Raw genomic sequence first — 16,556 nt, 5'->3', positions numbered from 1 at the left:
ATCAGCTTCAGCATCAGTCCTTCCAATGAATATTCAGGGTTGATTTTCTTTAGGGTTAACTGGTTTGATATTGTAAGAAGAAAATATTTCCTCTTGGTTATAATATATTTTTAAAGGTTGGAGAAGTCTGTCTGCTTTTGCTTTTGTTTTATATTACCTCCTCCCTATGTATAATTGATACTGGAGTAGGGCTCTCTCTGTACCTCACCAGCATCCACACTCCACTCACCCTGAGCCCTGGTGTGCACACACAGACACATGCACCTCCACTGCAGGGCCCAGCCAGCATCTCCTTCAGCCAGAAGAAACCAGGTAGACCTCAAGATTTTAGCAGACTCATTTATTTGATTTTGAAAAATATCACAGACACCTCAAACCCTAGCTCCATGGGCAGGGAGGAAAAAAGCAGGGTGGAAGAGAGGAGTTCTGGACTAGTATGCCAGGAGTGTATGCTTCACCAAACACTGGAGGGTGATCCAATAATAGTAAATAATAATAGACCACAGACCTAGCTCTGAGTGCTCCACAATAACACTGTGAAGCAGGTCTATTATTTTCCCAGTTATATAGTTGGAGTAGAATCTAACTTGCCAACAGAAAGTGGCAGCGCCAGGTTTCAAACCCAGGCGCTCTGGTCCCAGAGTATCTGATTTTAATCACTACAGCTCTTCCTCCCAGACTTAACTAAATGGTACATGCCTAGGCATGAGGCTTTTCATTTCAGCAAATACTGAGCATGCTATGTGCCAAGCACTGTGCTAGGCCTTGAGGGATAGAAAAATAAGTATTAATTGGTTTCTGTCCCCCAGCACACCTGCAGTCTGGTGGGGTAAGACAGTCATGTGCCTGGTACTCATAGCACAGGTCAGTATGTTAACAAAGTGTTCCAGGAGGATGGAGGGGAGAAGGTGACCATTTCTTCCCAGGACAGAGCAATTAGGAATAAGAGAAGACTCTACAAATGATGGGAAATTTTGGGTTGGGCCCCAGTTGTGATCAGTGGAAGAGGCTGGGGAAGGGCATGCTCAGAAGAGGGAACAGAGTGAACGAAGGCAGAGAGGCTTGAAAGTGCCTTGGTATGTTGAGGTTCTGGGAGGAAGGGGGGTTGGGGACTGGGAAGTGCTGGATTGGGCCAAATTATTGAAGACTTTTAATGCGACAGAAATGAACTTTGGAACTTTATTTTCTGTAATGGGGCTCTTGGCAACCAATCTGCAAGATTAATATTTGAGAAGTCTCTGCAAGTTTCCAGGGATACCTCAAACAAATGTAAAATTCCTCAAAGAATATGTAATATAGGAGCATGGAGACATTAGTCTTGATAAAAAACAGATTGCTCTGTTTGCATATGAGCAGCAGCAGATTGGCTGTGCTCCCCGGTGACTGGCTGACTGCTCTCACGTACCCCAGAGACACTGGAGGCACAAGTAGAGGAAGGTTATCATCATCTACATTTATGTAATATATTTTGAAATAATTTCAACTTAGAGAAAATTCATGAAAGAACTCTCTTGCCTCCTTCACCTACCTTCAGATTCTCAAGTGGTTAATATTTTGCCATATTTGCTTCGTCTCTTTCTGTATGTATACATGTACTTGTATGTGTGGGTATATATATAAAGACATGCTTTTGTCATCTCTCTTTAATCTCCTTCAATCTGAAATAGCTCTTAGCCTTTCTTTGATGACCTTGACAGTTTTAAAAGGAGAGACCTGGGGATTCCCTGGCAGTTCAGTGGTTAGGACTACATGCTTCCACTACCAGAGTCCTGATTTCAGTCCCCAGTTGGGGAACTAAGATCCTGCAAGCTGTGTGGCATGGCCCAAAGAAAGATAGGGACCTGTCCTTTTTGTGCGATGTCTTTCAGGTAAATCTGTTGACATGTCCAGATTTAGGCCATACCTTCCAAGCAGAAACCCAGAAGGACTGATCCTGTGCTTTCTCAGAGCAGGGCCTCAGGGACTTGTGATTGTAGCCTTTATCACCTAGTCCACATGGTTCTTGATCAGCTTTCTGCTCCACAGTATCACCATTTTCTCCTTAGTGATCGAAAGCTGTTTTGTGTGAGGCATCCTGAGGCCAAAATTCCTGTTCTTCAGTAGGAAGTCTGTACACACTAGATTCAGCATCCGTTGATTCCTGCTTGAGTCGCGTACTGTTACAATGGTTGTTAAATGGTGTTTTACTGTTTTCATAACTCTTTATTTATTGAACTGTAAGTTGGAACTCTGTTATATATTTCTTATGGCATTATGGACTCATAGATACCTGATTTATTCAGTGGACTGTCATCTGCTACTATCATTAATCCTATTATTTTGATGCCCAAATTATCCCAGGTTTGGACAGTAGAACCCAAAAGTGAGTTTGGGAGCTAACTAGACCCCTGACACTCTTTAAATAGCTACTCTGATGTGTGCTGACAACTGAGATAAATAAGGAGTAGGTAGAACCTGCTGTCTGAGTTCAAACAATAGGGGTCCCCTGCAGCAAGATCCTTGTCAGGCAGGCAGAGAGAGCACTCAGGTGGTTAGAGGCCAGCTGATCTGAAATTAATTCAGCTTGTCAGAGACCTCGTGGTGGGTAGAAGTCTTGAATTTTCAGGATGTATTGCTTACATTCTCCCAGACCGTATTCTCTATCTTTAGCCTTCCCTTGGGTAACTCAGCCCCTGATCAGCGTGGGCAGAGAATCAGGGGCTGAAGCTGGGAGCACTGCAGGTCTGCACTAGCATGCCGCCCATCTGTCCCTCTCTCCTCCGCTTGGACACTTGCGGACCCAGGACGCTTGCTGGCTGCCAGGGTCAGCCAGCTTTGCTTCACAGACATCTTTGGCCCCTGCTGTGCCCATTTTAGTTTCAAATATGGAGCAAGTTTGTGCTCTGCATCTCAACAAGCTCAATCAGGGCCTGCATTCCCTAAAATGTCCTCTCTTCTTTCTTCCTGCCCTCACTCATGCCACCCATCTGTCCCTCCCAGATTAGATTTATTGTACTTAAATCACCTTCTGAAAAGGAAATCCCATCATTTTTCTCTACAGTGAGTCATCCATTGGTTTAAAGAAAATATTTTCTTTCTTATTAGCAGAATGAGGTCAAGGATAGAGCCCCAGAGGATGAATACAAAAACCCAATCCCTGTCTGCAGCTCTGCCCAGAGGAGTTGAGATACGTCAGGCCTTCTCCGTTTCCTGCTGAACAGCTTAGGGGGGAGACGTGGGCCACAGACTGCCCGCAAACACAGGCAGGCTTTTAAGTTCTCCTTGTTTTAACACTAAGTCTAACACTTATTACCTAGTTCAGTAATTAAAACTCACGCAATGCAAAGGAATTTGCAATACCACAAGAAAAATTCATAGGGACTTGAACAGTCTGTGGAAACTGAATGGAGATTGCTGAAGAGAATTTTAATACATACTCCAGCATCTAGCCAGAGCAGTCTTGCTAAGATACAAGTCTCACCGTTTTACTCCTGTGTTCAGTAGCTCCCTGACGCACTTGAGAACTACAAACCTGACGCGCAGGGACCTCTGTGACGGGGGCTTGGTCCCCTCTCTGCCTCACTTCGTGTTCTCCTTATCATGCAAAGCTCTTCTCAGTTCCTAAAAGTGGCAGGTTTCACATACGCTGTTTTCTCCACCTAGAATTTCTCCCATCTTGGTCTCCCTGGCAAATATCCCTCAACCCCCACAAACACGCACACACTTAGCCCAGTGGACCCCTCAAATACAGCACCCTGGCAGAACACTCTCTATGCCCAGCCCAGGTGGGGGTTCCTGCTCTGTCCTCACATACCTCCTGGACTTTAGTCTCACAGCACTTATCATAGTTGTTAGTTTTTTATGCATCCTTTGTTTCCTAGAGTTCACAAGTTCTATCCAGGTAGGCTCTCTGTCCCTTTTGATTTACTCCTAGCAGTGTTTGCTGCATGGTAGGTTCTTAATAAATACCTACTGAATGAAAGAATAAACCCATCTTTCAGCCTGACAATTGCAGCTTCCCTAGGTCAACATTCCGTCTCTGGGGTGTGGGGACAGGTAGACCTGGAATGTGGGACCAGGATGAAAAGGAGCAGTGATGGGAGACAGCGGAATGTGTGTGGGGACAAGTTACAAACGCAGAGATAAGAACAGCTGTGAGGAGATCTGAAGATGTAGGGGAAGAAGCCAGAAGCAGTAATGAAGAGTTCCAGATATAAGAAACAACAGCACATTATAACTTAGTCATATAAACAAACCAAGCCTGTAAAACTGAGTTATGTTGAGCTGGTATTTCCCATGAACTTCTGGCAGCCACTTTTGCTTTCCTTCATGTTGTCATTTTATTTGAAGAAAGCATATTTGAGTAGCCGTTTAAAGCAGCTACAACCCGAAGAGAAGTCTAGGTGAAATCAAGTAGGTAATATAAACTTCACAGAACAGGAATTCAGGCTTTATAGAACCAGCCCTGACTTCTAATAGGTGCTTATCATTTGAATGAATGATTGGATGGATAAGGGAAAAATGCAGACAGAAAAACAATTCTTTGGTAATTGGAAGAGCAAGAGAAAAATCTCATTGGCCATACACTCTTGGAAAAAAACAGAAGGAACGCTTACATTGTTATGCTTTTCATTGTGTATTCTCTAACAAATAGGGTTTCCCGTAGATTTTGGTATGAGAAGCTCCTTGGATCTCAGTCTTAATTTGAACAGTGTCATCAGAACTTTTCCTGTTAAACCTGTCTAGAAGGAGCTGTTCCACATCATTGTCTTCTCCGTCCCCTGCTCCATGCCAGGGAGAGTTGATTTGCTAACTCAATTACTTTCATAGTCTGAGTAATTAACTCCATGAGAACTTCTCTCTCATCAAGTTCATCTCAGAGTTGATCCTACTGCTTTTCTTCCCTGCCTCTCAGCCTCAGCTGATGTTGAGTCTTTTTGACTGCTTTAAACAGCAGGATGCTTGCACTCTGCTGCTTTTAAGTATGGGAATCTGTGTTTAATTATGTGCTTCTTGGGGACTGACTCAGCTCTTTAAGCAAAAATCTTCATGCTTCATGTGAGAGGGGACAATACAGTAATAGGAATTAGCAGAGTTCTTCAGTTTCAATAGTCAGGTAGAATATCTGCTGAAGAAAAACATAAAAGAGTGTTGGCACATGGGTGCAATTATTTTTCATGGCACCACTAGTCAGTAATTGGGCCTAGAGTATGCAGTGGTGAAACCAGGACAAAGAAGTCTTTGTATCCTAATTAATAGATAGAGTAATAATATCAAAGTTTTGCCCATTTAAAAGTCCACCAGGACGTATTATTTCGTAAACCTCCAGTTCTTTTTACTCAGAGTAAAGAATGGCTCACTGTGGTAGGGTGTATAGAAAAGTATTTACTGGTTTCTGGCTCAAAATTGGCATTTTTATTACCCTGTCACTTAAGCATGATGCTGTGGTCCTGCTGAAAAATGGAAGACTTGAAGAACACAGCTTATATAGTCAAATTTTCAGTTGCTATATGAATGTTTTGCTCCTGCTCAGCGTCTTTAGTAGAGGCACTCTCAGCCTCAACAGCACAGTCTGCCCTTAGTATCCTCAGGAGATTGATTCTAAGACCCTCAGGGACAGCAGAACCACTGGTGCTCCAGTCCCTTGTATAAAATGACATGGCACAGTCGACAGTCTCTGTCTATAGGTTTCGTATCCACAAATTCAGAGGGCTGACTGTACTGACCTTTTGGACCGGGTAATTCTTTGTAGAGGAAGGTAGGACTGTCCTGAGCATTGTAGGCTGTTAGCAGCATCCTGGCCTCTACCCACTAGAAGCCAGGAGCACCCCCTTCTTCTAGTTGTGACAAGCAAAATTGTCTCTGCTGCTGCTGCTGCTGAGTCGCTTCAGTCGTGTCCGACTCTGTGCGACCCCATAGACGGTGGCCCACCAGGCTCCCCTGTCCCTGTGATTCTCCAGGCAAGAACACTGGAGGGGGTTGCCATTTCCTTCTCCAATGCATGAAAGGGGAAAGTGAAAGTAAAGTCGCTTCAGTCGTGTCCGACTCTTCGCGACCCAATGGTCTGCAGCCTACCAGGCTCCTCCGTCCATGGGATTTTCCAGGCAAGAGTACTGGAGTGGGGTGCCATTGCGTCTCTAGAGTTTGCCAAATATCTCCCAGGGGGCAAAATCACCCCCAGTTAAGAAACACCACTAGCAGGTTAGTACTCCCAGACTAGTTTCTTACCTTCTAATCTTCTACCTCCTGGCCACTACATTACTTTTTAATGTCTTCCCAAACCAAATATTATTTGGACATTAAATTTAGCTTCTTTGAAAAGTTGAAACCATATAATATGTCATGAATCTAAACGAAATGACTTTTGAAACAGCCAAATCTCAATTTCACTTTGTTAATGCAGAAAAATTGCAAGGAACATTTCGAATTGTTCTTGAGTCTGTGCACTAGCTCTGTCACAGAGCACTAGTTTTATAGCTGGTGAGTATATAAATAAAGAGTAGAATTACCATCAGTTTGTTGTTTTCAGCTTTTCTCTGAATACTTTGGGATCTGGTCTGGACTTAGGAAGCTGTCTCCAGTTGGTGCTGTCACATTTGGTGTTTGGTTTCCCCAGTTTGCAAACTGTGCAAACTGGGTTAGGGGATAGAAGATGGAAGAGGGACTCTGAACTTTGGTGTCTAGGAAGTAGGTCAACCCTGAAGAGCCACGTAGAGCACTATTAAAGCCCATACACTTAGGCCGACACACAAATATAAATATTGGTGGTTCTGCCTCTTCGCTCTGCTTCTGCCTTGCCTTTTCTTTCTTTTTCCATGCACTCCCCTGAGCGCCCTCCCTCTGCCCCCCACACTGGACTGAGCGTTGTGAGAACGGGGGACCTTGTCTCCTTTGTCTACTCTGTGTCCCCCAGCTCCTACAACAGTACTTGGAAGACAGTAATAACTGGAAAAGGCAGGAAAGGGGGAGGGGGAGAGAGAGGTGTTACTAAAATTGTCTTTCAAGAATCAGTATTAACTATACATATAAGGTAAACATATATGTGTCATTTTTTTTATATGGTCCTCACATCACATTTGGGTACTATAACATTTTAACTGGTCCCCTGGAATTTAATCTCTTTCCCTACCTTGGTCTAATCCACACAGCTGTGAAGACAGTCCTTGTTGATTGTTTCAGTCCCTAGCACATGGCCTGGTGTGCGACCTCTCAGTGATGAGATTCCCCTGCTCCAGGACCCAGTGCAGTATCCCCTTCTGTACTAGGTCACCCCCCTCTCTTCTAGCCTCCTCTTTCCTTGCACTACTAGACTCTTACCTGGCTCATCAACCCCTCTTTGCATTTTACTCTGTCATCACTTACCTTGTCTTCAGAATTCATCTCCTGGTTAACTCCAGTATTAATCATTTTTTCATATATCATCAGATTGTTCTTGTTGATAATATACTTTTGTAACTGACCTAACTTAGTGTTATGTTTCAGGTGTTTGGCATTTATCTCACATCTAGACTGTACCTCCTTTTATTTCTTATAAATCCTTCCTCCTACTCTTTCCACTGAATAGGACCATTTTCTGCACCCAATTAAGCTTTCAATAAATGCTATATAATGAAGGTAGAGGTGGTGCCAGGAACAGTCTCTACCTCTGGATTTCCAGACATTCAGAAAATTCTTGTAAACACCAGGGACACCCCTCTGATTCCAGACTGTTTAACTGGAAGCTGTTACTTTCCGGATTCCAGTTGCAGATAACAGCCAGTGGTTTCTGGCTTCATATAAGCTCTGTTAGTCCAAAAGGGCTTTTTTAGGCATTAACAGTCTCCTTAATAACCCATTTAGAGACTTTTTTTCACTTTGTTTTTACACTTCCTTAATTATTCTTGAATTTATCAATTTTTTTGTGATGAAAAAGTTTTAATGTGATATCTCCCCAGTTTATTATTAAACATTTTTCTTTTCAAGATCTGGTCCTAATTTTCTTTCTTATTATTTTTTTTTTCTTTTTGTGAGGGGGAGAAGACAACACTGGTTAAAGAGTACTGTATCCATTAGAGTTCAACTTAGCTCTCAGTAACAGGAACTCCAAGCAAACAATAGCTAACAAAATTAAATATAAATTCACATAAATGTGTAAAGGGAGGTAAGTTTTCCAGGAGTAGTATAGTGCTCTGATCCACAAAGCTCTTATAGACCCAGGTTCCTTCAAGCACCTTGTTCCTCCATCCCTCAGTGTGATCTCAAGTCCAAAGTAGCAGCTACTGTTCCAGTCATTATATCTGCATTCTAGACAGCAGGACAGAAGAAGAAACAAAGAGAAAGGATGTCCAAGAACTAGTCCCGTGTCTTGTAAGGGAGGCGTCTGGGGATTGTTGCATGACAAATCTGCTTATGGACATACTAACAGCGAGAGAAGCTGGGGAAATACTGTGTTTATATTTGCCCAGTTAAACAAAGGGAGTCCAGTTCATGTGGAAGGGTGAGGTAGCACATACTGAGGAGCATTTGGTTATCTTTGCTATGACTGCCCCATACATTCCTCTGCCATATGAGCTATCTTGGAGTTTATTTCAGTACATTCCAGTGTATTATTTCAGTATTCAGAACAGTGACTTATAATCATATTTTTAAAAGATGAATACCTATATGCTGTAAAAAAATTTTTTAAACCAGTAAAAAAACATTAAAATCACCCATGATTCCAGAACCTAAAGATAAATACTAAAACAGCATCATAATAAGAAATGTCCTTAACACTAATATAGAACAAGCAACTTCAGACTACAGAGTATTTAAATGTTTTTCAGAGATCTTGGTTATACTGTATATTCAGTTATTACTTCAGTAAACATTATAAACCATCTTTATTCATAGCATCTTGTTAATTCATGTGTGTGGTTGGAAGGGAGAGCAAGGAAGGAGCTTTTAAAAATTAAATTTGTTGCTCTTAGTCTAGTACAGAGAGACAAGACAAACACATGAAAAAGTTGGGAAATCAGGGCACTGTAAGTGCCCTGTTTGTGTTAATGTATGTAAAGGTAGATTGGAAAGCAGAAAATAAAATAATCATGACACTAGGTATCTTTACTTAACAGTAGAATAATTTGTACTGTGAAGAATTGTTTGGAAAAATGACACCTTGAGAAATACATCTTCCTTTTTAGTTGCTAGAGAGTGAAATTTGGATTACAAGTCCTCGGGAGAATCTGAATCGAACACTATTAGGAAATAATCAAGCTCAACACAGTTAAATTCTAACCTCCCTTGGTTCCCAGATTTAGAAGTCCAAAGTTCATCTGGGGATAATTCAGCATGACCTGTACCTTGCCTGAACTACAGAAATAACTAAAGATAAGTCGGTTGAATTTCTCTGGAAAGTGTGACATTTTGTTTTCTAAACCTTGACGTTAATGCATTTTTAAAGTTTTGAAGAGTAATAAACTAAAATTAACCTTTCCTAAGGAAAACGCTTAAGTGGGAAAATTAGCTGTTAAGACATACACAGAAAAACAAGAGCTATACCAAAATACTAAAAATTGCCACTAGGTGGTGAGATATGAGTGACTTTTTCTTTAAATGGTTTGTGCATAATATTTTTTTAAATTCCTTTTCGTGTTCTTTTTAAAATTGAAATATTGTTGCTTTACAATTTTATACTACTGTACTGTATTTATATATGTGTGTACAGCATAGTTTGTTTTTTTAAGCAAGGTGTTTTGTTTTTTTTTAAGCAAGGTGGTTTTTAAAAAGTTTTTTTTTTAAAGAAACGTTCAGTCCTAGGCTCAGTGGAGATGATCACTGTTCAAGGATAACTCTGGTGTGCAGAGCCGGGCGCTGGGAACCCGTGCGCGCGGGGGGGCGGTGCCGAGGCCCCGCCGTGAACAGTGGGGCCCTTTGTGTCCCGACTTGTTCAGGTGGCCCAGAGCCGAGGCCGCTAGTTGCCACAGCAGAACACACACTCTTTCACGAGGAAGGGACCGGTGCGACAGAGACAGAGTCTCTCTGTGGAGACGTTTAAACTGCCGGCTTTATTTTGACTCTTGGCAGAACTGGCAAGAGGAACACACGCTCTCGAAAGCTCCGGGCTTCCTTCTTGCAGTGCGAACGCGGGACAGAGCCGCTCAGTGTGCGGGGGTGGGGTCGCTGGGCCACTGAGAGCTCATTGGTGCGGCCCCGGCCTATGGCGTGTGCGCCCGGCCCGCCGCCGAGTCTCCGGGTGTCCGCCCTCCTTCTCTGAAGGGTGGAGAGCCTGGGCCCGCGAGCTGGAGTGCGGCAGGCCAGCCGGCGAGAGCGCAGCGGGCGCCCGGTAGGTGTGCGACCAGCAGGCGGGGGGAGGGCAGGGGCTCCCCCCGGGGCCCAGTCCCCGGCCGCGGCCGGCAGCAGGGAGCGCTGGCCTCAAGGGTCTGGGCCAGCCCAGCTTAGAATCTACCTGTTCCGAGCCTGCAGTTTTTCTTTGCTTATGGAGTTTCAGACAGCACTGGAAACAGGTCTGGCTGCATACTTTGAGTGAGCATGTTGTCCTTGTAGAGTTAAAAAGGAAAGAAAGAAGACACGTTCTCTTAGCTGGAGCACAAGTTTTCCGACGCCGCGCTCCTCATCAGCGCCTTAGGTCAGAAAATGTTTTCTGCTGAGCACCTCTTTCCAATAGAATTCTTTATCCACGTGCCTTAGAATTGAAATCTTATTCACAAATTTTAACAGCTAGAACAACTTAATGGCGTTTTAAATGACGATACAAAGGGTACTTTTTATTCCTGTCTCTGGCAGTTTTGTTTTTTGTACTTTTCTTTCCAGCATTTTAGAGGGAAGCGGGCAGATGTAGGCAAAAGGTTTGTTCAGAGCATTAACACTGTGGGGTGTCACATTCGGCACTGTTGAGTGTGGGAAGCACATACCAGCAATCCAAATTGCTGCAAGTACCTGGGCCTTGACAGCAGGCAGGTGGGCTTTTATGCCCAGGATAGGAGTAGCCATAGGGCTTCCCTCCTGGCTCAGAAGGTAGAGAATCTGCCTGTGATACAGGGGATCAGGCTTGGATCCCTGGGTCAGGAAGATCCCCTGGAGAAGGGAGTGGCTACCCACTCCAGTATTCTTGCCTGGAGAATTCCATGGACAAAGGAGCTTGGTGGGCTACAGTCCATGGGGTCACAAACAGTCGGACAGCACTGAGCAACTAACACTAGAGGTAGGGGTACTGATGGCTTGCATTTTAAGCCACTACTTTGGGATCCTTCCCGTAACACTCAGATGCAGATCTTGTTATCATGACTCTAGGAAAACTCATTGCTTAATCCTACAATGTAAACAAAAACAACCTTGGTTTTCAGTTTGGAATGCATAGCTCAGGTCAGCAGCAAGATCTATGCCTTGAATGTTTCATGTTTCCTTTTCTAACCATTTGGTTTAGCCAGAAGTAGCGTTTATCGAATGCCATATGATCCAGTGTTTGGAGTATAAGTTTGCCCTTATTTTCATTCTCCTTTTGCATCTATTTGGATCCATCACAAATACAAAACAAGGTATTCTTAAAATAGTGGATGTTTTGTCCAGAAGAAGTCAAAGGGGGGAAAAAAAACAAAAACAACTTCTCCTCCTCTGTTGGGATAGAGGTTGTTTTGTTTTTAAATAGGAAGCCACAGAATATAGTTGAAGTCTATCCACAGACTGTTCTTGCCCCCTTGCTGCTGGAGTTAGTCACTCACTGTCCCATGTGCCCCAGCATTCTCTACAAGGAAAGTGTCTAGGCAAATGATGATCTTGTAGGGGTGGTCAGGCTCTGCAGTACCTCAGCCATGGTTTAGAAAGACTGTGTAGTTTCCAAAAGAGCAGTAGGTGGGCAAACTCATGTCCAGGCTTCCTGGCTCTCCACTGACTTGTTCCGTTATTTTAAGACTTCTCACTTTCTCTGCCTCAGAGTACACTTTATAAAATAGCCGTCTTAGTGACTGCTATACTTCAAAAGACTGTAGACAGAAAATGAAATTATCTACTTGAAAATGCTTTCAAGTCTTCAATGATTCTTTAAAAAACTCAAAGTACTTGGTAAGAACTTACTATGTGCCTGGCTCTTAAAAATCATTTTTAACAGCCTTATGATTTAAATACTTGTATTTCCATTTTTACTCAGAGGTGAACTGAAGTTCTGAGAGGTTTGTTAACACCCATTTGTTGTAGATTCAGGATTAGAACATAGATTTGTCAGCTCTTAAATCATATTTGCTTACCGTGCTACAACATACACAAATACTAGTTTTTATCATTGTATGTGTTAATGACATTATAATAATCTCCCCTCTTTCTCTCTTAGGCAAAGCAAATGATATTCTGAATGGAGAACAAGACAGGGAACAAAAAGATCCCTATTTTGTGGAGACCCCCTATGGTTACCAACTAGACTTAGATTTCCTCAAATACGTGGATGACATACAGAAAGGAAACACCATCAAGAAAGTGAACATCCAGAAGAGACGGAAGCCATCTGGGCCATGCCCAGACTCCAGGGCTGCACCTGGCCAGCACGGCGTGTGGACTTCTACTGAATCCCTCTCATCCTCCAACAGTGATGACAACAGGCAGTGCCCCAGATTCCTCCTAGGCCGAAGCCAAGTTACATCAACCCCAATCTCAAAGCCACCTGCCCCTCTGGAGACCTCTCCTACTTTTCTTACCATCCCAGAAAGCCGACAGCTGCCACCACCATCACCACAACTCCCAAAGCACAACCTTCATGTCACCAAGACACTGATGGAGACCCGGAGAAGACTTGAGCAGGAGAGAGTCACCATGCAGGTGGCACCTGGTGAGTTCCGAAGGCCCAGGCTGGCCAGTTTTGGAGGCATGGGCTCCACCAGCTCCCTTTCCTCCTTTCTGGGTTCTGGAAACCACAATCCCACCATGCCCCAGCTTCAGAATGGATACCAAGGCAATGGGGATTATGGTGGCTATGCCCCAGCTGCTGCCACCACCTCCTCCATGGGGAGCTCCATCCGTCACAGCCCCCTGAGCTCAGGGATCTCCACACCAGTGACCAACGTGAGCCCCATGCACTTGCAACACATCCGTGAGCAGATGGCCATTGCCTTGAAGCGCCTGAAGGAGCTAGAAGAGCAGGTGCGAACCATCCCTGTGCTCCAGGTGAAGATCTCTGTCCTGCAAGAGGAGAAAAGACAGTTGGCTTCACAGCTGAAAAACCAAAGAGCGGCATCCCAGAACGATGTCTGTGGTGTGAGAAAGCGGTCTTACAGTGCTGGGAATGCATCCCAGCTGGAACAGCTGTCCAGGACCCGGAGGAGTGGTGGGGAATTGTACATTGACTATGAGGAGGAAGAAATGGAGAGCGTGGAGCAGAGCACCCAGAGGATAAAGGAATTCCGGCAGCTCACAGCAGACATGCAGGCCCTGGAGCAGAAGATCCAGGACAGCAGCTATGAGGCCTCCTCAGAGCTCAGGGGGAATGGGGAGTGTCAGCCTCAAGAGTTCCGGTCTGTGGCTGTGGGCGCCGATGAGGACATGAATGACATTGTTGTGTACTGCAGGGGTGCCAGGTCCTGTAAGGATGCCGCCGTTGGCATGGTCACTGAGACAAGGAATTCTGGGGTCAGTGTGACAGAAGCCATGCTTGGAGTGACTACTGAAGCTGACAAAGAAATTGAGCTGCAACAGCAAACCATAGAAGCCTTAAAGGATAAGATCTATCGCCTGGAAGTCCAGCTTAAAGAAACCACCCATGACCGGGAGATGACTAAACTCAAGCAAGAGCTGCAAGCTGCTGGCTCGAGGAAAAAAGTTGATAAAGCCATGATGGCCCAGCCGCTTGTTTTCAGCAAGATGGTGGAGGCGGTGGTACCCACCAGAGACCAAATGGCTGGCAGTCACGTGGATGTGGTTGACACATGTGTGGGGACATGCGTGCAGACAAGTAGTGTAGGCATCTCCTGCCAGCCCGATCATGAGAATAAAGAGGTGGGGCCTGAGCTGCCCATGAATTGGTGGATTGTTAAGGAAAGGGTGGAAATGCATGACAGATGTATTGGGCGTTCGGTGGAAATGTGTGACAAGAGCGTAGGTATGGACATCAGTGTCTGTGAAACAGGCAGCAACACGGAGGAGTCCGTGAATGACCTGGCACTCCTCAGGACCAACCTGAATCTCAAAGAAGTGCGCTCCATTGGCTGTGGAGATTGCTCTGTTGATGTGACCGTCTGTTCTCCAAAGGAGTGCACCTCTCGAAGCGTGAACACAGAGGCTGTCAGCCAGGTGGAAGCTGCCGTCATGGCAGTGCCTCGAACTGTGAGCCAGCACACCAGCACAGTTGTAGAACAGGTGAGCCAGTTCACCAACACTGAGGTGGCCACTCTCACAGAATCCTTTACCAACACTTCCCTTAGCACTGTGGACAAGCAGACCAGCACCCACACTGTGGAGATGCGGACAGTAGCTGTGGGAGAAGGCCGGGTCAAGGACGTCAGCTCCACCAAGATGCGGTCCATCGGAGTGGGGACGGTGCTCTCTGGCAACGCTGGGTTTGACAGGCCATCAGCTGTGAAGACCAAAGAGTCAGGCGTGGGGCAGATCAGTATTAACGACAACTATCTGGTTGGCCTCAAAATGAGGACCATAGCATGTGGTCCTCCCCAGTTGACTGTGGGGCCGACAGGCAGCCGGAGGAGTGTAGGTGTTGGGGACGAGCCTGTAGGAGAGTTCGTGGAGAGCCCCCAGCCCCAGGCACCGTCTGGGATGGAGACAGGCTTGGATCACTACATCGAGCGTGTCCAGAAGCTGCTGGCGGAACAGCAGGCGCTGCTGGCTGAGAACTACAGTGAACTGGCAGAAGCTTTTGGGGAACCTCAGTCACAGATTGGCTCCCTCAACTCCCAGCTCATCAGCACCTTATCATCAATCAACTCTGTCATGAAGTCTGCAAGCCTTGAAGAGCTCAGGCACCCTGACTTCCTGAAAACCAGCTTGGGTAAGGTCACAGGTAGGTGGTACTTCTGAAGGACCTAGGAGTGAGGGAAGGTGGGGACAGTGGAAATCTAGGAGAGATTTTTTTTTTTTTAACTGCTGGAGCCAATATTTTGAACCATGGAGAAAACTTTAGAATGGTAATAGGTAGAACGAAAACCAAGAATCTAAACCCATAAACAGCTCTGCTGATTCTCATTCTCTGGTAGTTTTTGTTTCCCGGCTGAGGACTAAGACTAGAAGAAGAAAAGCCAAGTTGTGTTGCCTGGCTTAGGGGCTGTCTTCTGAGGCTGCTAGTTTGATAGCTGTCTTTTAGTTATTTACTTGCTGATTTTACACAGGGCAGCCTGCACTGTTTTCAACCACAATTACCTGTATATGATCAATAAAAAAAATACCGGTATGAAGTGTTTTTAACTAAAACTTTTAGGGGAGAGAGACTCTGTCAATTCATGCAAATTCATTAATTCAGCAAATAATGATTGAATTCCTGCTCTGTTTTAAGTATAGATATGGGGTCCTGTTCTCATAGTGCTTACATTATTCCAGTTGGGGCACAGGCAATAAAAATATACTTAAATATGTTGGGAAGTGGTACATGTTATGAAGAAAAGAACTCCACTTAGAGAAACAGTGAGTGATGGTGGAGAGGTGGGGACTGCTGGAGACAGGATGGTCCAGGAAGGCCTCTGACAGGGAGCCAGAACTCTTGAGAGAAGGGAGGCCTTTCCAACACTGTTTCTTTTGTTAGAGGCTTACATTTTTTGTCTTTCTCATATTTTCCCTTGTTCATTGGGATTCCTGTTCACCCTTGCTTTTCTTTAAATTGAAGTTTATAATGAAGAAATTGACACATGCTATTTCCCTGTGAGCCGCACTAAAATGAGCTCTCTTGTCAGTTGCATGTGGTTCTCATTGTGCATATTATCATCCTACCACTGAGTTCCATTCCTGGCTCTTCACCTCTCGTGAACCAATGTGACTCAGGGAAGGAATGTCATCCTTCTTTATACTTCATTGTGAAATGGTCATTCAAAGGACATCCATCCCATAAGATTGTCAGTGTGTTCATCACTGGCTTACAGTGAGCACAGGGACCTTTGTTATCCTTGGGGTAGTGCTGCTAGCGTGCCAGTCTGGTTTCTTTTGTTGACATGCTAAACAGTAGTGTGAGGTTTGCAGAGTTACTAAAAGCACACACTCTGCTCTAGCCAAGTGCTACACATAAAATGAATTAAAATGCTTTAAATGATTGGTATGGTGTGCATTAAATTTATGTGAAAACATGCAGCAGAGACTTAAATATAAGTTAACAAAAATTTCAAATTCTTTGTTTCCCTCGATAGCCAAAAAGGCAATGGTTAACATAGATTGAAATAGATTTTTTTTTTCACGGTTTTTTCAAAATAGATTATTTTTATATCTTCTGAGGTTTCACCCGCAAACATGAATTAATGTTCATTTTTTAGTAACTGTGCTGTGAAACAGATAGCTTATTGTGGAAGAAAAAATGAACATGACAGTGACAGCTGATGTATAACAGATTTTTGCCTTTTAGAATCAAGAGTCTAATGAATATATAGGGAGTCATTTTAGTTAAAGGGATTAAAATGATG

General features: G+C 44.3%; 1 protein-coding gene across 12 annotated transcripts in view; it reads left to right on the top strand.

Moving 5' to 3' along the window:
- KANK1 (KN motif and ankyrin repeat domains 1) overlaps nucleotides 1–16,556 on the top strand; it is a 218,070-nt gene that overhangs the window by 174,559 nt on the left and 26,955 nt on the right. For 9 of the 12 annotated variants that reach the window (XM_027549397.1, XM_027549392.1, XM_027549393.1 and 6 more), the window contains one exon: nucleotides 12,284–14,956. In XM_027549397.1, coding sequence (XP_027405198.1) covers nucleotides 12,284–14,956 — 2,673 coding nt within the window. Of the gene's footprint in view, nucleotides 1–10,179; nucleotides 10,283–12,283; nucleotides 14,957–16,556 lie in introns of those variants that run through there. The other 3 variants (XM_027549400.1, XM_027549398.1, XM_027549391.1) reach the window with 2 other exon arrangements.

This window comes from Bos indicus x Bos taurus, chromosome 8, assembly GCF_003369695.1.
Source record: "Bos indicus x Bos taurus breed Angus x Brahman F1 hybrid chromosome 8, Bos_hybrid_MaternalHap_v2.0, whole genome shotgun sequence".
In the NCBI taxonomy this organism is placed as follows: Eukaryota; Metazoa; Chordata; class Mammalia; order Artiodactyla; family Bovidae; genus Bos; species Bos indicus x Bos taurus.
This window is presented reverse-complemented; position numbering and strand designations above follow the sequence as displayed.